General features: G+C 35.5%; 1 protein-coding gene across 2 annotated transcripts in view; it reads right to left on the bottom strand.

Moving 5' to 3' along the window:
• Nucleotides 1–21,045, bottom strand: part of Chd64 (transgelin calponin-3) — a 55,657-nt gene that overhangs the window by 21,214 nt on the left and 13,398 nt on the right. Inside the window, exons 1-2 of one of the 2 annotated variants that reach the window (XM_089096202.1) lie at nt 15,888–16,042; nt 2,962–3,098 (exon numbers count right to left, since the gene is read on the bottom strand). In XM_089096202.1, coding sequence (XP_088952328.1) covers nt 2,962–3,098; nt 15,888–15,941 — 191 coding nt within the window. In that variant the 5' untranslated portion in view covers nt 15,942–16,042. Of the gene's footprint in view, nt 1–2,961; nt 3,099–15,887; nt 16,043–21,045 lie in introns of those variants that run through there. The other variant, XM_089096278.1, reaches the window with a different exon arrangement.

Raw genomic sequence — 21,045 nt, forward strand, 5'->3', positions numbered from 1 at the left:
TTTTACCAAGTCGTGAGTTCATTCCGAAGTTTTTGAGGTCATGAGAAAATTTTTTAAAAATATTCTTGTATGTTTTCTTTCGCCTGAGATTTATGATGTTTTCACATTGAGATTTCTAGACTAAATATAAAACCAAAAACTTGGATGGATGATATCTTGCGGCTAAATCAGAGTTGTAGTACATGATCAGATTTTTGGTAAATATGTTTTCTATCACTACTACTACTACAGCTAAAAACTCACCGCAGTACCCAGCCACCTTCGGTGAACACAGCAACGTACGATCCTCCTCCATCCCAATCTAGTCAAAGCCTACCTTTTTACACCCTCCCACGAAGTTCCAATTTCCTTTAAATCTTTCTTTATGACTCCCTCCCACCCCAGACGAGGCCGACCTGCTTTCCTTTTAGCCCTAGATGGTTGGCCGAAAAGAAAAATCTTCGGCAATCTGTAATCCTTCATCCACACAACGTGCACTAGCCACCTCAACCTTTTTTTCATTATAGCCCTAGAGAGCAGTATTGAACAACATTTTTCGTACAGCCTATTGTTTGAAATACGGTCAGTCAGCCGGGTACCAAGAGCAATCCTTAAGCAACTTCTGTGGAAAACTACTACTACTACTGCTAACAACTCACCGCAGCACCAAGCCACCTGAGGCCAACACAGCTACACACGCTCCTTCTCCATCATAATCTATTCAAAGCCTCCATTTTTACACCCTCCCACGAAGTTCCCATTTTCTTTAAATCTTTCTTTATTACGTCCTCCCACCCCAGACGAGGATGACCTGCTTTCCGCTTAGCCCTAGACGGTTGGTCGAAAAGAACAATCTTCGGCAACCAATTTCTCTGGAATGCATCTAGCAAATCTTCATCCTCTTTTCGAAGTGCCCATGCTTCAGAGCCATATTTGACTACTGTAATAACTGTGAATACTGTCATCGCATCACTGTAACTGTAGACTTATCTTCCTATTATTCCAAACTTGTTTAATTGTGAAAAAAACACCCTGAGCCTTGGCTATTCTACTTTTAACATCTTTAGTGCTCCCACCATCTTTACTAATAATACTACCAAGGTAAGTGAAGCTATCCACTTGATGAATCTTTTCATTACCCAGCGTCACCTTTTCATCTTCACTTATTCCTTATTCCTTAGTGACTTAGTCTTCTTAACATTAATTTTCAAACCTATTCTAGCACCTTGAACGCGCAGAACCTCTAAAAGTTTATTCATTTTGCTCACATTTTCATCTACGATGCTTAATCATCACCATAATCTAAGTCCAGGAGAAATTTTCCTCCCTATTTGATTCCGTGGTCTCCCATTGCCTTTCCTGTGCTCCTTAATACAAAATCCATCAAAATAATCCATATAAAGGGAGACAGAACACAGCTCTGCTTAACGTCTCCTGATTTAATACTAAACCAGCTGCTACCGTCATTTCCTACCTTAACTGCAGCCGTGTTTTTCTCGTACATAGCACTAATCACTTTAATGTATTTGTCTGATATACCATGCAAGGATAAAACCTTTGCTTTTCTATCCACAGAATCGAACGCTTGCTCATAATCTATAAAACTAACGGCCAAAGGTGTTTGACAATTCAAGCACTTCTCAATTATTAACCTAAGAGTTAAAATTTGGTCGATGCATCCTCTACCTTTTCTAAAACCACACTGTTTTTCTCTTAAGACTTTGTCTACGGCATCTCTCAGTCTAAAAAGTATCATATTATAATAAGTAATTTGCTACATACGGAGACCAGACTAATGCCTCGAACATTTAGCAAATCTTCATCCGCTTTTCGGAGCGCCCATGCTTCAGAGCCATATTTGACCACTGTCATCACTGTAGCTTCTAATATTCTAATCTTGGTTTGCACCGTTTTCCTATCACCGTTTATAAAATTTCCTCTAAGATGTTGCTATTTCAAATAATACAAAGTAGAGTATTTTGCATGATGTGCATTCGCCCTTTTTCAAAGTTTCTTAACAAGAAAACCTCGTTAATTTAGATAAAACCACAATTTTTGGGAGGGGAGAGATGTGTGGTTATGTAAAAAATGTAAATTATAGGCCTATAGATATAATAAATTACAATAACAATTAAAAAAAGCAACATAGAATGAAGGGGATAGAGCTTGCTGCAACAAATCTACCCCTTCTGTAGAAAGCCCTTTCCCTCTCAGATGATTTCTTTTTAGTGACTTAGTTCCTCAATGAATGAAGCGCACATTTGTATATGCTTGACCACCCAGAACACCATGTGCTTGAACACCATATTGGAAACTTCTGCGTAAAAAAGATAAATTTAAAATCCGTAGAACTTTTTTCAGATATTTGGAGTTTCTGCTGCAAGTTCCACTGAGAACGAGTAATTCGTACCTGATCCGGCGATATGCAGTATCTGATTCATTTGCTGTAATCATTCAGTTGTTTGACAAGTATTACTCTAAGTTGGCAGGTAGTACGCATCTTTGGTTACCTCTACTCTCATAACTCCTACTAATGTGTATGTGTATTTGCTTTGTCTGTACCATTAAGTGTATGTTTTTTGTTTTCTCTTTTCTGCTGTTTTTTCCATCAATTTCTGTGTTTATGATAGGTGTAAAATAAATTCAGTTCAGTGGACAATTCAGAGGGGGAAGCAACTTAAAAAAACCCAAAAATGACATTAAGAAGAAATAAATGAGGAATTACAGAAACAATTTAAACTTTAGAATTCGAAAATGAGGCGCATGAAAAATAGCAACTCCCTCCTCTACTTCCATACCTGACCCTGGTATTATTTTCAACTCGTAGTTTTTTTTATCTCTCCCCTCCCCTCTCCTCTATAAAAAATTAAATATACTTGTAAATACGCGTGGCAAGTTGGAACAGAGTAGGCAGGTCATTCCACTGCCGCACTAACTTGTTTAACTTCAGTTTACTCCGCGTTTTTAGGCTTATCTACTTACTCGCATAGGATGACACCATCTTTCAAAACTTCATAGAAATTTTCTTGTTCACCAGATGTGTTTGGAACTTTTGAAGTCAGCTTATTTACCCATTCCAATGCTTCCTGTGCAAGCCCTGGATCATATTTACTGTTTATCTGCAAAAATACATACATAAAAAAAAATTACAATAAATGAAAAAATACGGAGCAAGACTTTCGAAAAAGAATTTTAGTTTCTTATACTACTAAATTTGTTATACGGCTAAAAAACGGCTGGAGGCGACACTACAACAGTTATTTATTTTTAACAAAAACGGAGTAAGCCATGGGCTTTTGTCAGTTCAAAAATGGTAGAAAATACAGCAACAAAGCCAAAAATACAACAGTCTCGTAGCCCTGTCGAACTACAAAAAAACAACAAAAACCAACAAAAATCGGGACAATATTTTTTATTTTGAGCAGCAAATCCTTGGATGTTATGTTATATTTATCAGAGGCAACGCTATAGCTTTGCCTGTAATAACGGCCATACGGCTGCTATGTTTTATTATTTACTTATTTTTTCCCCAGAGGCACTTCATGTGGAAGGGGTCGTCATACAAACTCCAAAGAGGGCTCATTCGATTGGAAATCAAGAGTTTAGTGCCCTTTTTAAGAGTCAAAAGTAATAGGAGGGCAACTAGCTCCCCCTTGCCCTTTTCTCCCCAAATACCTCCTATAAAAATTTTTAGGTAGCCATCTTGTTAAAGATAGTTCAAAGATCATAAATCAAAAACTCTGGGATCGACACCCCCCTCCTACCAAAGGCAGGCGTTGCAAGCTATGTCCTGGGGGCAACTATGGTCCTTACAGAAGGGATGCTTGCATGAACTTCAGAGAGGGCTCATTTGATTGGAAATTAAAAGTTCTAGTTCACTTTTCCAGAGTCGAAAGAGATCGGAGGGCAACTAGCCCCCCCCCCCCTCGCCCATTTTCCCAAACTGCATCAGATAAAAATTTTGAGATAGCCATTTTGTTAAATATAGTTCAAAGGTCAGATGGCAAAACTCCGATGTCGACACAATCACCCAGGGCCTGGGGGCAGGTGTTGTAAGCTATGCCCTGGAGCATATAAGGTTCTAATGGAAGGGATGCTCGTATAAACTTCAGAGAGGGTTCATTTGATTGAAAATTGAAACTTCTAGTTCACTTTTCAAGAGTCAAAAGTGATCAAAGGGTAGCTAGTCTCCCCAACGCCCTTTTTCCCCAAATACATCCGATAAAATTTTGAGGTAGCCATTTTGTCAAAAATAGTTCAAAGGTCAGATGGCAAAACTCCGATGTCGACACAATCACCCAGGGCCTGGGGGCAGGCGTTGTAAGCTATGCCCTGGGGTAAAATATGTTCAAATATCCTATAACAAAAACTTCGGGGTTGACACAACCCCCCAGTGCCAAGGGGCAAGCCAAGCCAGGCCGTAATTTACGCCCTGAGGGCAAATATGGTTCTTATAGAAGGGATTCTCGTATAAATTTCAGAAAGGGCTCATTTTATTGGAAATTAAAAGTCGTAGAGTCAAAAGAGATTGGAGGGCAACTAACCCCACCTCCAAGCCCTTTTCCTCCAAATGCATCAGATAAAAATTTTGAGATAGAGATTTTGTTAAAATTAGTTCAAAGGTCAGATAACAAAGCTCCGATGTCGACACAACCGTTCAAGGCCCGATCGCAGGCGTTGTAGGTTATGCCCTGGGGGCATATAAGGTTCTAGTGGAGAGGATGCTCGTATAGCCTTCAGAGATGGCTCATTTGATTGAAACTTGAACGTTCCAGTTCATTTTTTAAGAGTCAAAAGTGATTGGAGGTAAGCTAGCCCCCTAGCCCTGTTTTTCCCCAAATGCATCAGATAAAAAATTTTAGGTATCCATTTTGATAATAATAGTTCAAAGATCATATAACAAAAACTCCGGGTTGACACAACCCCACAGGGCCAGGGGCCAGGCGTTTTAAGTTATGCCCTGGGGGCACATATAGGTTCTTATAGAAGGGACACTCGTATAAACTTTAGAAAGGGTTCATTTGATTAGAAATTAAAAGTCCTAGTTGACTGTTTCAGAGTCAAAAGAGATCGAAGGGTAACTACCTCCTTCCAAGCCATTTTTCCCCAAATGAATCAGGTCAAGATTTTGAGATAGAAATTTTGTTAAAATTATTTCAAAGGTCAGATAACAGCACTCCGATGTTGACAGAACCACCCAGGAACGCGGGGCGGGCGTTGTAAGTTACGCCCTTGGGGCATATAAGGCTCTTATGGAAGGAATGCTCGTATAAGCTTCAGAGAGGGCTCATTTGATTGGAAATTGTAAGTTCTATGTCAATTTTTAAGAGTCAAAAGGGATTCAAGGGAAGCTATTCCTCCCTCGCCTTTTCCCTAAATATATCGGATAAAAATTTTGGGGTAGCCGTCTTGTTAAAAATAGTTCAAAGATCATGTGATAAAAATTCCGGAGTCAACCTAACCCACCAGGCCCGGGAGAAGGCGTTGTAAGTTATGCCCTGGGGGCCAAGATAGTTCTCATAGAAGGGATGCTCATATAAACTTCAGAGAGGGCTCATTTGATTGGAAATTAAAAGTTCTAGTTCACTTTTTGAGAGTCAAAAGAGATTGGAAGGTAAATAGCCCTCCCCCACGTCCTTTTTTCCCAAATGTATCAGATAAAAATTTTGTTAAAAATAGTTCAAAGGTTAAATAACAAAACTCCGATGTTAATACTATCACCTAGGGCCCGGAGGCAGGCATTGTAAGTTATGCCCTTGGGCATATATGGTTCTTATGAAAGGGATGCTCGTATAAACTTCAGAGAGGGCTTCACATGATTGTAAATTGAAAGCTGTAGTTCAATTTTTAAGAAAAAAAAGTGATCAGAGGGTAGCTACCCCCCCCCCCCACGCCCTTTTTCCACCAAATGCAGCAGATAAAGATTTTGAGTTCGCCATGTTGTTAACAATAGTTGAAGAGTCACATAACAAAATTTCCTGTGTCAACACAACCCCCCAGGGGGATGGGGCGGGTGTTGTAAGTTATACCTTGGGACATATATGGTTTTATGGAAGGGATGCTCGTATTTACTTTAGAGAGGGCTAATTTGTTTGGAAAGTGAAAGTTCTTGTTCAGTTTTTAAGAGTCAAAAGAGATTGGAGGGCAACTAGCACCCCCCCCCCCACGCCCTTTCCCCCAAACCCATCTGATAAAAATTTTGAGATGACCATTCGTTAGAAATAATTCAAATGCCATATAACAAAAAATCCGGTGTCGACACAACCCCCCAGGGCCCGGGGGTAGGTGTTGTAAATTATGCCCTGGCGACAAATGTGGTTCTTATAGAAAGGATGCGCGTATAAACTTCAGAGAGGGCTCATTTGATTGGGAATTGAAAATTCAAGTTCTCTTTTTCAGGGTTAAAAGAAATCGGAGGACAACTAGCCCTCCTATTGTATGTTTGTTTGCATTGATTGTTTATTTAGTTTCTGTTCCTTTTGGGTTTTATTTAACCCTCAATAGATTTTTTTTTTCATTTTAAGCTTGATTTGTATATTCAATTTAAGCATTACTCTTTATTCATTTATGTTATTACTTATTGTATGTTTTTTTCGTTTGATTGTTTATTTAATTTCTGTTCGCTTTGTGTTTCATTTATTCTTTAATAGTAATTTCCGGTCGTTTTGTGTTTGTATTTAACAGGTATTTGTATCTGCTGATTTTAACTTTAAAATGCTCTTTAAATTTATTTTAAAAACTTATGTTTTGGAAAGTTTTTTTTTAATTAATGTTTAGAAAAAAACCGTTGAAAAGTGCCGTAGGTAACAATTCATTTACTTTGAATATTAAAACGCCCTTTTTCGTCTTTTTCTTCATTTAAACTCAAACATTTTACATATTTTGGAAATTCAATTGGCAAAACAGTAATATCATTTTAGTTTTCAGTAAAGCGCTAATAATACTAACCTTCGGGGAGCAGGAGCAAGAGATGGCGATGCCAGCCTTATTCGTAGCAATTTTATTCGTCTTACATCTTCTCCGAGTTTTTTTTAATTTTTGTCTGTTTTATATCCATTTCCTTATTTGTAATAATTTCTACTCGCTTTGGTTTGATGTTTCATATAAGCTAGATTCTGCCATTTGAAGTTCTCCTTATTTCAATTTCACACTTCTATAGCACATGTGTGACATCGTCAAACCAACAAGATAAAGAGAATTTATAGTTTATTTCTCTCTGAGAAGTCTGCTTTCATTCCATTGGTTATTTTTTTTACGTATTGTTCAAAGCCAATTATATTATCCCTTAAGCCTGTGTCAGGAACGGAGGTCAAATAAAGATTCCGTTTTAATCGCCGTTGTATTTAAACATTGCTGCTTTATTGAACTTTGAACCAGGGTAAAAAGAAGCATAAGTCGATTGATTCTTTTGCATGAAACTTTAAGCCAATACAAAGAAAGACTGTATAGTCACAGCATTTTAACACGTAGACTCTCTGTTTATCTGTGGCCGCATCTTGAACCAAACTTAGGTCACTTTTGAAGAGACAATTTCTTTTTGGTAACCAAGGTCGTATCCAGGATTTTACCTGGGGGGGGGTATAAGAAGACTGTACAAAAGGCAACGACAAGTATGGATATATGTATTTTTGCTTTTTTACACTTGAACACAAATTTCAAGGGATGGTTTATTGGAACTGGGTAACCCCTCTGGAAAAAGCCTTGATGTAACCTCTAGACTTCACAATATAATGGCACGAATTTTACTAAGCGACAATTGGTAAATAACCTATATGTAATTTTCCAAAAGTTTGAAGTACTACTTTTCGTGAAAGAATACATTTAGTGATAAGCTTCGCTTGTTGAGTACAAGTCATGCTACGCCTTATACAAACAATTACTTTTGGAGTATTTCTCAAGTTTCGCCATGATTCAGCCTATTTAGTGGATACAATGATAAATATGGAAACAATCATTCTTGACAGTGATCGATCTTTGTGCCAACGTTTCTTAGGTGTGGTAAAACCAGCAATGTTATCGGCTTTCAATCACTAGGTCTATTTTTATTACATTCAAGAACCATTTACTAGTATAACGGTATTTCCTATAGAATTCTGTCACATTTCATCCGTTACAAATTCCTGGTTATTTAACGGTAGAAAGGCTTCCCGATCAACGCGTTACTTCAGTCCTCTGATGTTACTTTTTTTTTTAAGTAACCTTGAAGTGATGAAATTGGCAGTCTGCTGAATTGTTTTATTCGGAAGTTTAAACACTAGTTTATTAACAATCGTTAAGAAACTACACCGTAGTAATAATAATTTATTTGGATGAAAGCCAAAAAGGGATGGGACAAAAATCGACAGCACTTAATGCCAAACAGTTAAAAAAAATCTATCATCAAACTATGAAAACGACTTAAGACTATTATTCAGTGGTCTTAGAAATGTTTCTAGCTTCAAATTTCCCGAAATGCCTTCTTTCTCATCATTCTCACCAACAGCTTTTATAAATCAAACTTTATTGAAAAAATCCTTTTTTTTAATTCTACCAATTATTTACATTCCCCTGCAAAATTTAAATAATTTTTCCCGATACCCCCCCCCCCAAATTGGGTAAAAATCGTAGAACATTGTACCGCTTATCCTACCTCATATGCTTCCTTATTTCCTCAGGTGGCAACCCATCTCCTCTAATACTTACCAAACAATCAAGCTCACCCACCATCACTTCTGCCTTAAATTAAATCTTTTCCTGTCATTGAATAATTTCTCTTCAAATCCAATCTTCACGAAGGGGATAAAAGCTGTCTCTCTAGATATAGAACATATCCTCAAAATTTCCCCTTTTTAAAGTTCTATAATGGTCTAGGGGTACCATGTCTATAACCAGTTTCTATATCGTCATTTTTACGCATCATTCTGTAAATGAAGGGGGCTGCCCCTTCTTCAACCCATGATTTTTACACTAAAGTCTCAAAGTTCTTTAAGAATGCTTGCCACTAAAATCAACGGCCCTTTGTTTTTGAGTAGTCTTTCCTACAGAATCAAGACAAAAATCAAGCTTTAGCGAAAAGAGCGAGGGTTGAGGTATGGGCAAGCCCTTTCGTATACAAAGCAATATCTTTTCTTTTTAAAAGCTAATGTTGCTCTTTACTTTCAGAAGAAAAAAACTTGTTATTCGTATTTATTTTCTGACCGTTTTCCAAATCAACGCAGGAAATCCCCACCCCTCCCCTCCCCCAGCGTAACATTTCTCCTGAAAAACACGCCCCGAAACCTTTATCCCCACGGCAAATTCTCCCTGTGGAAAATCCTTCCCCTCTTCCCCGTAAAAAACTACCCGACAATTTTCCGTATATTTCCCAATAACAAATACTATATGTGAACAATATAGACAAATTGTGTAACTTAAAATCCCTTTCCCAGGGACTATGGAGGGTCATGTCATAACCAAAAGTATAATTATTGAACCTTTCAACTATGTTGAATCAAATTGTTATATTCAAATTTTTGATTAGACACGTTTGAAGAAAAATGGGCATGGGAGGGAGGCTAATTGCCCTCCAATTTTTTGGTGATTTAAAAAGGCCACTAGAACTTTTGATTTCCGTTCAAATGAGCTATCTTTCAATTTTCTAGACCATTGGTTTGATGCGATCAACCTTGCGAAAAAAAAACAACAACAACAAACAAACAAACAAATAAACAAACGTCCGTGATCTTTGTTCTGCCAAAAAATACAAAAATTCCGCATTTTTGTAGATATGAGCTTGAAACCTCAATAGTAGGGTTTTCGGATATGCTGAATCAGATGGTGTAATTTACATTAGGATCGCTGATTTTTTTGGGGAATTTCTCCTCTTTTTTGAAAACTAGACATATTTTCTCAGACTCGTAGCTTTTGATTGGTAATATTTAATTTAATGAGTTGTATATGTTAGAATCAGTAAAAAAGCTTAGGTATCTATCGTTATCAAAATTCCGTTTTTTGTTACTGTTGGGCCGAGTCGCTCCTTACTTACAGTTTGTTACCAAGAACTGCTTGAAAATAAATTTAAAACGTATAAAATGACTTATTTAGCTACAAAAGACGTGAAATATTTGGCTCCGGGGACTTCACACACCAAACAACTGCAAAAAGATTTTGAATGGGAGAAAAACTAAATCTTGAGGATGCTTGTTTGCACTATTGGAAGACATTTTAATCGCAATCGACTTTCTTTAAAAAGATATGCAAAAATAAGAGTATTTCTAATTAATTTCTTGCTCTGACTAAAAGTTATACAATACAGTGCTTTTGTAAAGTGTTTTCCTTTTTTTGCATTAAAAGAAATGACAAATGTGGTTTGCGTAAAAACAAGCTTTCTGATAAGGTGTACGTCAGACAATCATTTAAAAGGAAACTATTCTAATATACTGATAAAACTTGCAACCACAAAAGAATTATCTTACTTGTTCTTTTAAGACGATTATTTTCATTTATACTCCTAACTAACGAATTAATGACATTTCATAAACCTTTAGAAAAACGAAAGAAAAGACTCGCAAATCATTCGTAATTACTGAGTGTATTCTTTGAATCGAAAAAAATATATACCTTTTATTAGGTATACAATTCTTTCGAAGAATTGTATATTTTTATGTCAGCAGGCATTAGCTTGATTTATGTAGCAACAAAATTAATTACTAAGCATGATTATACTTCAACGGCTTTCATACTACGCACGTTATTTTCTATCCTAAAGGTTTAAGCTTTGTTAAGTTAAGTATAAACTTCCACACTTGAGCCTTTCACACTAGACTAATAACATCTACAAAACCATCAGAATCATCATTTAAATCATCACATTTATTGTGAGCAAATAAATTCAAAATAATAAATTCAGAATTAGCAAGGAGATTTAAGCTTTAATCAATCATGAAAATACTTCTAAGAAAATTCTATTTCTTTGTTTTCAAATTAATTAATTGTTCATCCAGAATTTACATTTTTTTGCTGTTACATTGGCTTTGCCATAACGTATTGTAAGCGTGCGTAACTTAAAATTATACGTGGGGTTCGAGTATACTTGGTATTGCCTACGTTACGGACAAAACTTGCTTCGCAAGATTGCATTTAGTCTTGTGTTTTGCTTGTGTGAAAGGTTCTACAGCTTAGTGTGACAGAACCATTATAGAATAAGAGATACTCTACAGAAAGTCTAAAGAAAAGAACTTCCTGATGTAAGGAAGACGAGAGGATGTGTTGACCAAGTTTTCACGCTTGATTAGTAATTGAGAAGTCTATAAGCGATCAGACACCTTTAGTCCTGAGTTTAATTAATCACGTATGAAGCAAAGAAGAAAAAAATAGAATAAATGAAAAATAAAGTCAAAAAGGCGAGAAAACAAGAATAGGGTAAGCCAGTGGAAAATATGAAACGAAAATAAGCGGATATTTCTAATCCAACATATCTCTGATCCACCAAAACATTGTGCACTACGAGCTCCTATGAGACCTGGGGCATCCTTTGCGGGAGACAAGGGGGGGGGGTAGTTACCCCCAATAATTTGGAGAAACAAATTATTATATAGCCCATGGGCCTTGAATCTCCGGATCTGGACCCCTCTTTCCCCTCCAGTAAAAATTCTGGAGATTCACCCTTATATGAGACTTATAGCTCTTTTATAGTTAATTAGCTAGGAAAATAAAAAACATAGAACTCTTCCAGATTTTCCAAATGATGGATCTGTAGTATCTTTTCCGGTTTGGGGTATCATGTCGAAACTTTCAGAAAACTTTTAGGGGGGTGGGGTCAAATGGATGTTGCTCCGTGTCCTAGGACAGAGGGTATAGCCAAATCAAAAGATACTATGTACATCCAGGCTATCAAAACCAAGAGAAGATAATTTTTTTTAACATTTTCCAAAAAAGAAGTTTTTAAAGAAAAGTTAAAAGCAATATCAAAGGCTAAGACGAGCAGAAACAATTTCCTGTATTAATCCAAACTGAAAACGAACATAAATTTCTAACAATGAATAAATTATACCCAAAGCAAACAGAAACCAGAACAAATAATTAAACCAAACATAAAGATGACAGATACTGCTGTAGATGGATAAATAAATCCTAAAACAAGTAGAGATTACAATGAATTATCAAGTCATACTTAAAACGAACAGAAATTACTGCAAACAGGAGTAGAGCTACTTTTCCCTAGCAATTCAAGAGGTTGTAGCATCATATGTCCTTCGTTGAAAACCAAATATATTTTAAATATTTTTGTTTTGAAATAACCTTTTCTAAAAAATTAAAAAGTTGCTAAAATTTCAAGGATTAATATAAGCCTACTATACATAAAACATTCACTCTATTTTCAGTATTTCTTTCCAGCTGTCTCGATTATTAAGGTGATTTTATTTTTCATTTTTTTTATTCTTTGTCAACTTTTTGTTGACAAAGAATAAAAACTGTTGCAAAAATAACACTCGAGTCGTTTAAAGGGTTAGAGAGAGGGGGGGGGGGAGTAGAACCACTTAAGCACGATTAGTTTTGTAATCAGTGTTTCCACTTATGCCAAATTTTTGAGAGATCTACTGAATTCCCAATCCGTATTTCGACAAAAAGGAAGATGTCAAAACTCACCGAGGCTTTACAGTTTGTTTGAAGAGAAAAGTGGATACATTGCTTATAATATTATAATTTTTTGTTATGATTTTTTGCTGTTGAATCTATGACAAATAAAAACACACTGCATGAAATATAAGTCGTTTTCAGTAAAGAGCTAATGACACTGTAGCCTTCAAAAGGTTTATAGGGTATTAGTTCTTCTCCACCATGTTGCAATTTCTGTTCGTTTTAAGTTTGACTTTTTTTTCATTTTAATTTCCACTCGCTTTACAATTTATTTATTCATCTACAGCAGTATCCACGATATTAATATTTGATGTGATTATACATCTTAATTTCCGTTTTTTGGGTGTAATGTATAATAATTTCTATTCGTCTTTAAGTTTGGATAACTATTTGCCTATCTCTACTCGTCTTAGAATGACTTTATTTCTGATCTCCTATGGCTCTTTATTTTCTTTGAAACACTTTTTATTTTTTTCTTATCAAAATATACGCATGAAGTCTGTTTCATTTCGGCATTTTTATAGTTTGGGCCCTTGACCCAAGAACTTCATGCACAATGTCAACTTTTGGGAACACATTTGGCCCTTTCAAACATTATGATTAAAACGAACAATTAAGTTTATATTACAGTACCATTTGGGGTTGTGGGCACGCCTTGATATTATGGGGCAATGAATGGGTGTCAGCTTTCTACAATCGATGTAAGAGGCGGATCCAGGGGGAGAGGGGCTTGGGGGCCCTGACCCAAGAGTTTTCTAGCACCCTCATTCCATTTTTTTAAACTAGCAAATTGGTCAATTATTAACACCCTTGTCACAATACCTCCACCCCCTTCCCCCAAGACTTTGCTCTAGATCTGCCCTTGTCGGTTTTGGCCCTTAAAAAAGGCAACAGAACTCCTAGAATTTACAATCTCACATTTTTGCGAACAGACGCTCTGTATGATGAGGCTAGAATGATAATAGCAATTATTCATAAGAGACGTTGCCCTTTACTAAGTCAGCGTTATTACGGTAACATGTGATAATTTTATTAATATGTGTTTATGATGCATTCCAAATAACTTGGTCGATAGTCTTTTACCTCAACTTTGATGGGAGCGGCAAAGCTTATTGACTCTTACATCTTCTGATGTCATTGTGTGAATTAATTTGAATTTTATCCTTTGTAAAATACTAAAATTATTCTTTTCTTCAGTACTAAAAGCAATTGATGGACTGTCGATAAATATTCATGTACGTCAAGTTCAATAATACTTTAAACTGCTTGTATATCCAACTGCTAGGCTTAGGGCAGTAGATTTAATTATTTTAGTTTTCTATTTTGATGAGTTCTATTTTTTCCTCCCAGGATTGCTTAAAAACATTCGCTATACATAATCACATAAGAAACAAAAAAAAAAAAAAAAATGGAAGGAAAAAAAGGAAGAAAACATACTCTTGAATAATTTTGTTGGGTCAAGTATTAATCACTTGTTAGTTTAAAAAAAGGATCTTGGGGACGGAAATATACGTGGAAATTTACTCGACAAAGGGGATGGGGAAACACAAAAACAGACGAATCGTATAATATAACGAATTATGGAAAGAATCTTTGTGATGAGTACTTTATTTAATTTTACTGGCTGCCGCTACCGTTACTTAGTATTTTCTTATTATCCAAGTTGTATCATTGTTGAGTAGATCTGCTTTGATATTACAGCATTGTAAAGATCCATCCCTTGCCCCCCCCCAAAAAAAAACAATCTGGACCCCTCCAAAATCGGAATTCTGTTTGTGTTCTTAGGTCCATTCTCTTGTATTACATTTTTAACTGTCCGGAGGCTAGTTTGACACAGCCAGGTATGCATATGAGAGTTTATTTGGAATCTTTTGGGGGAGATGCACCCAAATTTAAAAAAAATCAACAGATTTTCACAGAACGTACAAGAAATAAAAAAAGACAATCGGAAAAACTTCAAGTTCTTCTGAAAGGGGGAGGGGGCTATAGGATCCCCCACCCTATGTTTTTGAACAAAATCCATAAAAAAAGCAGAAAAAAAGCTGGCTTTCATAATAGTGCATAAACCATAATGGGCACTAATTGTAAACAGTGTATGGTTTACTTATTTGGTTGAGAATCGAAACTGTTTGCAAGCACGTCTTAAAATGAATTTGGTCAAGTTGGCTTTTAAAACCTTATTGAAAGAATGATGGGGAAAAGGTTTGGCCAATTTTTTTTTATAATCCTTGTTTTGAGAAAATATCCCTAGGACTAGATAGTTTTTTGTTTGTTGAGTTTTACCACATTTGATAAGTACTGCTATTTACCTTACATAGTGTAAAAAAGTCTCCCTTTAAGGATTTCCTTCCCTTCAAAATAATTTTGAAATCCTTTTAAGTTAAAACAATCAACAAATTTGAAAAATTAATCATGACGAGATTAGCTTCTAAAAGGCTCATTTGTCAAACGACTTTTCCCATTATTAATTTTGGGAATTTGATGATTTATTCATTTGGATTCTCAAAATTCAGGAAAGATCTTAATTTCACCTAGTAATTTTTCGTAAGAAGAATCAAAAAGCTCTGTAAGTCCTTATATCCTAACACTTTTATTAGTCCCTGAAATGACTCAAAAGTTTTACGCTTGACAGACTTCAGTAATTTTTTTTTAATATAATAAAGCTTCGATAAAATATTGAAAGGCATGGCAATAAGGTAGATATATTCCCAATTCACGGTTATGACTTACTTCTATTTTTAGCAATTTGAACCGATGTGCCATACAATTATGGAATCAAAGCGCGGGGACTTGATCTTTGATGGATGGAATTTGATAAAATATGATCAGCTACTTCTTTATTTTGTATTTTTATCATTTTGCTTTTATTTTATTTTTATAAGATGTATTATTCCCTCATATATGCTGCTACTGTCACTATATGCTGCTACATAAACTAGATCCAGTACCAAGCTACTTAAGACCAAAAAAGCTGCGCATAATTCCCCACCCCAGTCTACTCAAAGCTTCACTCTTGACCTCCTCCCATGTCCAGTTTCCCTTAAATCCTTCCTTATAACCTCACCCCACCCCATAGGAGGCGACTTGTTTTTCGTTTGGTCCCAGATTGATGGCCAAAAAGAGCAATCATTCGCAATATGGGGCTATATTATTACCTACTCTACTTATTTTTGATTTCTGCTATGCAATATCCCTAGTTTTTTTTTCATCGTATCAAGACAACGTCCTTACATGTATATTGATTTTATTTTATCTCGTACTATTTGGATTTTGAACTTGAAGTTGCGAAAAAAAAGGCTGCATATGCTTACCTTTCTTTGTGCCTCGGCAGCAAATCCAGATTTGGTAGCTCTTACGTTAGCCATAATGTTTGATTGTGTTCCAATAAAATTTCTAACTATACTAAATAGTCACCAAAATTTTCTCCGATACCAATAGTCACTAAACGACTCTTATCTGCGATTTGCCGGGAGTGACGCCAACGGCAACAGATAAGATTTCGAGTTTCAGTTTTTTATTTTTTTTATTTTTAGTGGAAATTAAAGCTGATTATCCGCTAAATAGAACCTGATTATGCATAATGCCTTTTGTAGGTCGGCGCAGTCCTAGGAATTAATGTTTTGGCTTGGACTGTCCTCTGCACATGACTTTGGATAGTAGGATAAAAAAGTTTTTATCATTCTTTTTAAATTAAAATATTAGCTTAGACGAAATCAGACTGTTCATGGTAATGAACTGTAGGCGAAAAGTGGCCCGTCCTACTAGTAGCCTATACTTTGAAAAAAAGAGTTTTGATAACAGCACATAAATAAATAATCTAATATTCATGCCGATTCAAAAGTTTAAAAATTGTTAAATCTAGAATTACCATCAAAAGTAATTACCCTGAGAAAATTTTATGATTGAAGAATAAGGAAAAAACATTCTAAAACGGATTGATTTTGATGAAAATTAGACTATCAAATTCAAATATCAGAGAATTCTATAGCAGAGGTTTCAAGCCCCTGTCTAGAAAATGTGGAAGTTCGAATTTTTCACAAAAATAGATCACATACACATTACAGTTTTCTTCCATGGCTGATTAAATCAAGCTACTATTCTAAAATTTTCAGACGACGGCCTAGTCAAACAGAAACTGAAAGTTCTAGTGCCCTTTTTACAAGAGATCGTGCCACAGATAATTGGTGGTTTCTGTCATCTTGAGGGGCAGAATAACAATTCTGGTATGAAGAGGGCTCAAATACTATTCAGTTAAATTTCTGAAATGGTGATAATGCCGCTTGGTAGAAAATTCTTTCTTGAAGATATAAATTTATGCATGAATCACTTAACTTTAATTGAGGGGCTTTTCAGATAAATCATGGAAGGAGGGGAAAGGAATCTATTAACTAACCTCCGTTCAATCTGAAGGAAGATTTTGGACTAAGCCATCAATTATTGTGCAGTATGGGTGCTCTCCTCTTGTTTCAGTAACATGCTAAGTGTGCGGCAACACAAACGATTATGTTCATGTACTGACTTCAAACAAGAAGGAGGGATTTGGGAATCCCTTATTAAAGTTTCTAACCGAAGGAGTCGTCTTTAAAAGCAGAACAATGGTAGCTGGGAACTTACTTGATATTTCATTCACCCCCTTCCCTTGACAAATAATGTTAATGGTGTACCCTTCCCGGAATGACAGTAGAGTAGCACCTTATACTTCTACAAGACATATAGGAATTACCATGTTATTCTACGACTTTATAGTCCTTCCAATGCTATTTGCCTACAGCTCTACACCTTTTCAAAGAGAGTGAGTAGAACCTGTCAAAGAGTTTGATAACCTTTAGCTTAAAGGAATCTCATCGGGCTTGATTAAGAATGCATCGTGTCTAGAATTGATTGGCATATGGTTTTATATCATTTTGCGTAAAAGCTAACTCTGTCTGCGAAAAAAGTGTATAGCATTTGCGAATTGGACTGTAAAAGGCTTTCAGTTTTGCTGCCAAAGACACAGCTTAGCATTGCTGCAGTTTGAACATCGTTGATTTTGACATAGTGACTTATTAGGCTTTCAGCTAGTTAAAAACAGAGTTAATAGGAAAACAAAACAGAGCTAGATAAAATTTGCGAATTGGATTGAATGAAGGTGGTAAAAAAGGGTTAAACTAATTATTAGTTAAGGTAAGCCCGAAGGGCTTGTTAACTCATAGCTTATTTATTATAAATTTGAAAGAGCGTCAATCTATGAAAATGGTTAACGATGATAGAATGACCTTGTGAGTTGACCTGGCTTTACTTCTTCGATGTGTTCTGTATAATACACAAGTGACGTTTGAACAGTGTTATCAATCTAAAATAGGGTCTAACGTTATAGTGTACTAAAAAGTTGATACTAATAGAGATGTAGATGGGAAGAAAAGAATTTTAATAAAGAAATTCAGAACAATCCAGAGAAATCCTTACAAATGAAGTAGTGAGGTGTATATGAGTACGAACCATCAAGGATCATAAGCAGCAATGACCCTAACCACCAGGGACCTCAACCCCCACAGGTCCCTATCCCGAAGCTCCAATTGTTTTTTGAATTTTTTCTGAATTTTTTTTTAACTTTATTTTTATTTTTTAACATGATATATTTTTTCTACTTTTTTTTATATCTCTTAGATTAACCTGTTGCATACTTAAAACATAAGAAAATCACATTTAATATTTTCCAAATTCAAAATGAGAATGATATAGAAATGTTAGTCGTGACCTTTACTACTAGAAAAATAATGTTTGTAATGAGCATTTTTTTTTGACATTTTTTTTCAACTTTTTTTAAGCTAGAGGTTATCAAACTCTTTGACAGGTTCTACTTACTCTCTTTGAAAAGGTGTAGAGCTGTAGGCAAATAGCATGGGAAGGAACATAAAGTCGTAGAATAACATGGTAATTCCTATATGTCTTGTAGAAGTATAAAGTACTACTCTACTAATAACCATCATTCTTATACGAAAACTAAATTTGAACATGAGTAATTGGGGGTGATACTGAGAGGATGGCCCACAAACTTTGGATCTAAGAGAGTCAGAGTTGAAAACTCAGAAAAAAACTGTGAAAAGAATACTACAAATAAAGAGTGACCCCTGTCAATATTTAGTTACTATTAATTAAAAAAAACTAAATGTTTTTACTTGTATAACTGATAAATCAAATAATATTAGCATTTTGACTACTAAATATCAGTATATGTATATTAAACTGACAATTCACATTCATTTGTATTTTTCAGTAAAGTGCAAATTTTGTTCTAGCCTTGGGAAGGCACAGGGGTTTTGCGCCCAACTTATGTTAATTTCTGCTCGTTTTGAGTTTAATTTATTTATCGATTCTGATTTGTGGTAGTTTCACGCTTGGTAGATTATTTGATTTTGTTTTTGCTATTTTTCTGTTTAATGGAGTTCTTTACTTTTCTTTGAAAAACTTATTTTGGGGAAAAAATTTTTCTAATTAATTTCTGTTCGTTTTATATTGACATAGTCTTTTCGGGGAAATAGAAAATAATACTTTAAATCTTTTCGTTTTGTAAGACTTAATAGTTTGGCCTGATATTTGCATGCTGGAGAAAAATTTTCAGCAATTTTTAACAACATGCACCCTTTAAAATTTTGGACACAAATAGTACTGTTTAATTTAGTTTCATACCTCCTCTAGTTGACCTGAAATGGAAAACTGGACATCATTCGCAAAAAAAATCTGTTTACTTTCTTTGATTGCTTGGATAAACTTACGCTATTTTGATTTGGTTAAATTTTAAGAGCAGAAGTAGCCCCGAAAGTTTGAACTAAACACCCTCAGTCGTTCTTGGGATACTGCTGAGATGCCTTATTGGGAATTAACATTATCACAGTGAATTTTGATTTACTCTTAAGGCAACATTTAGTTTTTAAACATAATGGGCATACGGGAGGGTGGGAGTGGAAGTGGGACTAGTTGCCCTCCAATCACTTTAGACTATTGAAAAGGGCATCAGCCCTTTCTGTTTTCAATCGAATGAGCCCTATTCAAAGTTCCCATGACAACTCCTTCGATACGAAGTGCCCTGGCCTAAACAACAACAACAACGAAAAATAATACATTATACCCACATCGATCTTAACTATAAAAATGTCAAGCCTTCCAATCACTTTCGACTATTAAAAAGGGCACTAGGCCTTTCGATTTCCAACCCAATGAACACTTTTAGAAACGACAACGCTTTCTATTAACACCTTATATGCCTCCAGGGCATAAAATACAACTCTTACCCTTAGGTCATTCTCAAAGACCTAATTTCCAGAGCTTTCTACTAAGTTGAACAAAATAACTATCTGAAAATTTTGATTGGATTTGTTTGAAGGAAATACATGCGTGAGTGGGGCGTTTATTATGCTCCTATCATTTTTAAATATCACAAGGCGCACTAATCCTCTCAGTTTCAGATTGAATGAGAACCTATTGAAGTTCTATGACAACTCTATCTATAGAATGGTCTGTGCTCCCAGGACATACACTACGACCTTTGCCCATAGGGCTGGGGCTGCACGGGTAAATGGCGGGAGTATGTCTGACTTTTATTGGACAAACTTAAAACGAACAGAAATTATAACGTATATGAAAGGGACTGTCCCCTCCTCAACGCCGCGCTCTTTAGACTAAAGTTTACTTTCTCACAATTCTATTTTTTTTTAACAATAAAAAACTTTAAAGTAAAGAGTGAGGCGTTGAGGAGGGGACAGTCCCTTTCATATATGTAATAATTTCTGTTCGTTTTAAGTTTTAACGTTGTTCCTTACTTTCAGTTAAAAAAACTTGTTTTTTATTTAATTTTTGAACGTTTTTGAATTAATGCAGGTTTAGATTTTGGCTCACAGTACATGAATAATTAAAAAAAAAATGTGCATATTAATTTTACTTCTATGTGTTTAAATGACTTTCTCGAAACTTGTTTAATTTTATTTACGAACGTTTTTGTTAGTATAAATCTACGTAACTTACGAATTAACTTACGTAACAAACTTCTATATTCATAGATTTTTAATACGTATATTAGGGGGTTCGCCCCCTGGTCAATACCTTGCTCTTTAAGCTAAAGTTTGTATTTTTTTCCAATTCTTTAAAAATGACCCCATAATCACAATGAGTTAAAAAACTTGTTGTTTTTTTTACTTAATTTCTGATCTTTTTCTTTAATAATGCTGGGATATCCGGCGCCCCCTTTACAGCAATATACCTTCCCCCATGAAAACTTCCTTCATGGAAAAATCCTCCGACATCACCCCCTCCCCCCTACCCGAAAAAATCCCCCTGAAAACATCGGTATACTTCCCAATAACCAATACTATATGTTAACATTTGGTAAAGTTCATAACTTTCAGCCCTCCCCAGGGGGCCTTAGGGGGATTAAGTCATCCTAAAAGACATTGTTATCATATTTTCGACCATGCTGAACAAAATAGCTTTCGA

Source organism: Artemia sp. Qi Xiang Cuo, chromosome 1 (assembly GCF_049724085.1).
Source record: "Artemia sp. Qi Xiang Cuo chromosome 1, ASM4972408v1, whole genome shotgun sequence".
In the NCBI taxonomy this organism is placed as follows: Eukaryota; Metazoa; Arthropoda; class Branchiopoda; order Anostraca; family Artemiidae; genus Artemia; species Artemia sp. Qi Xiang Cuo.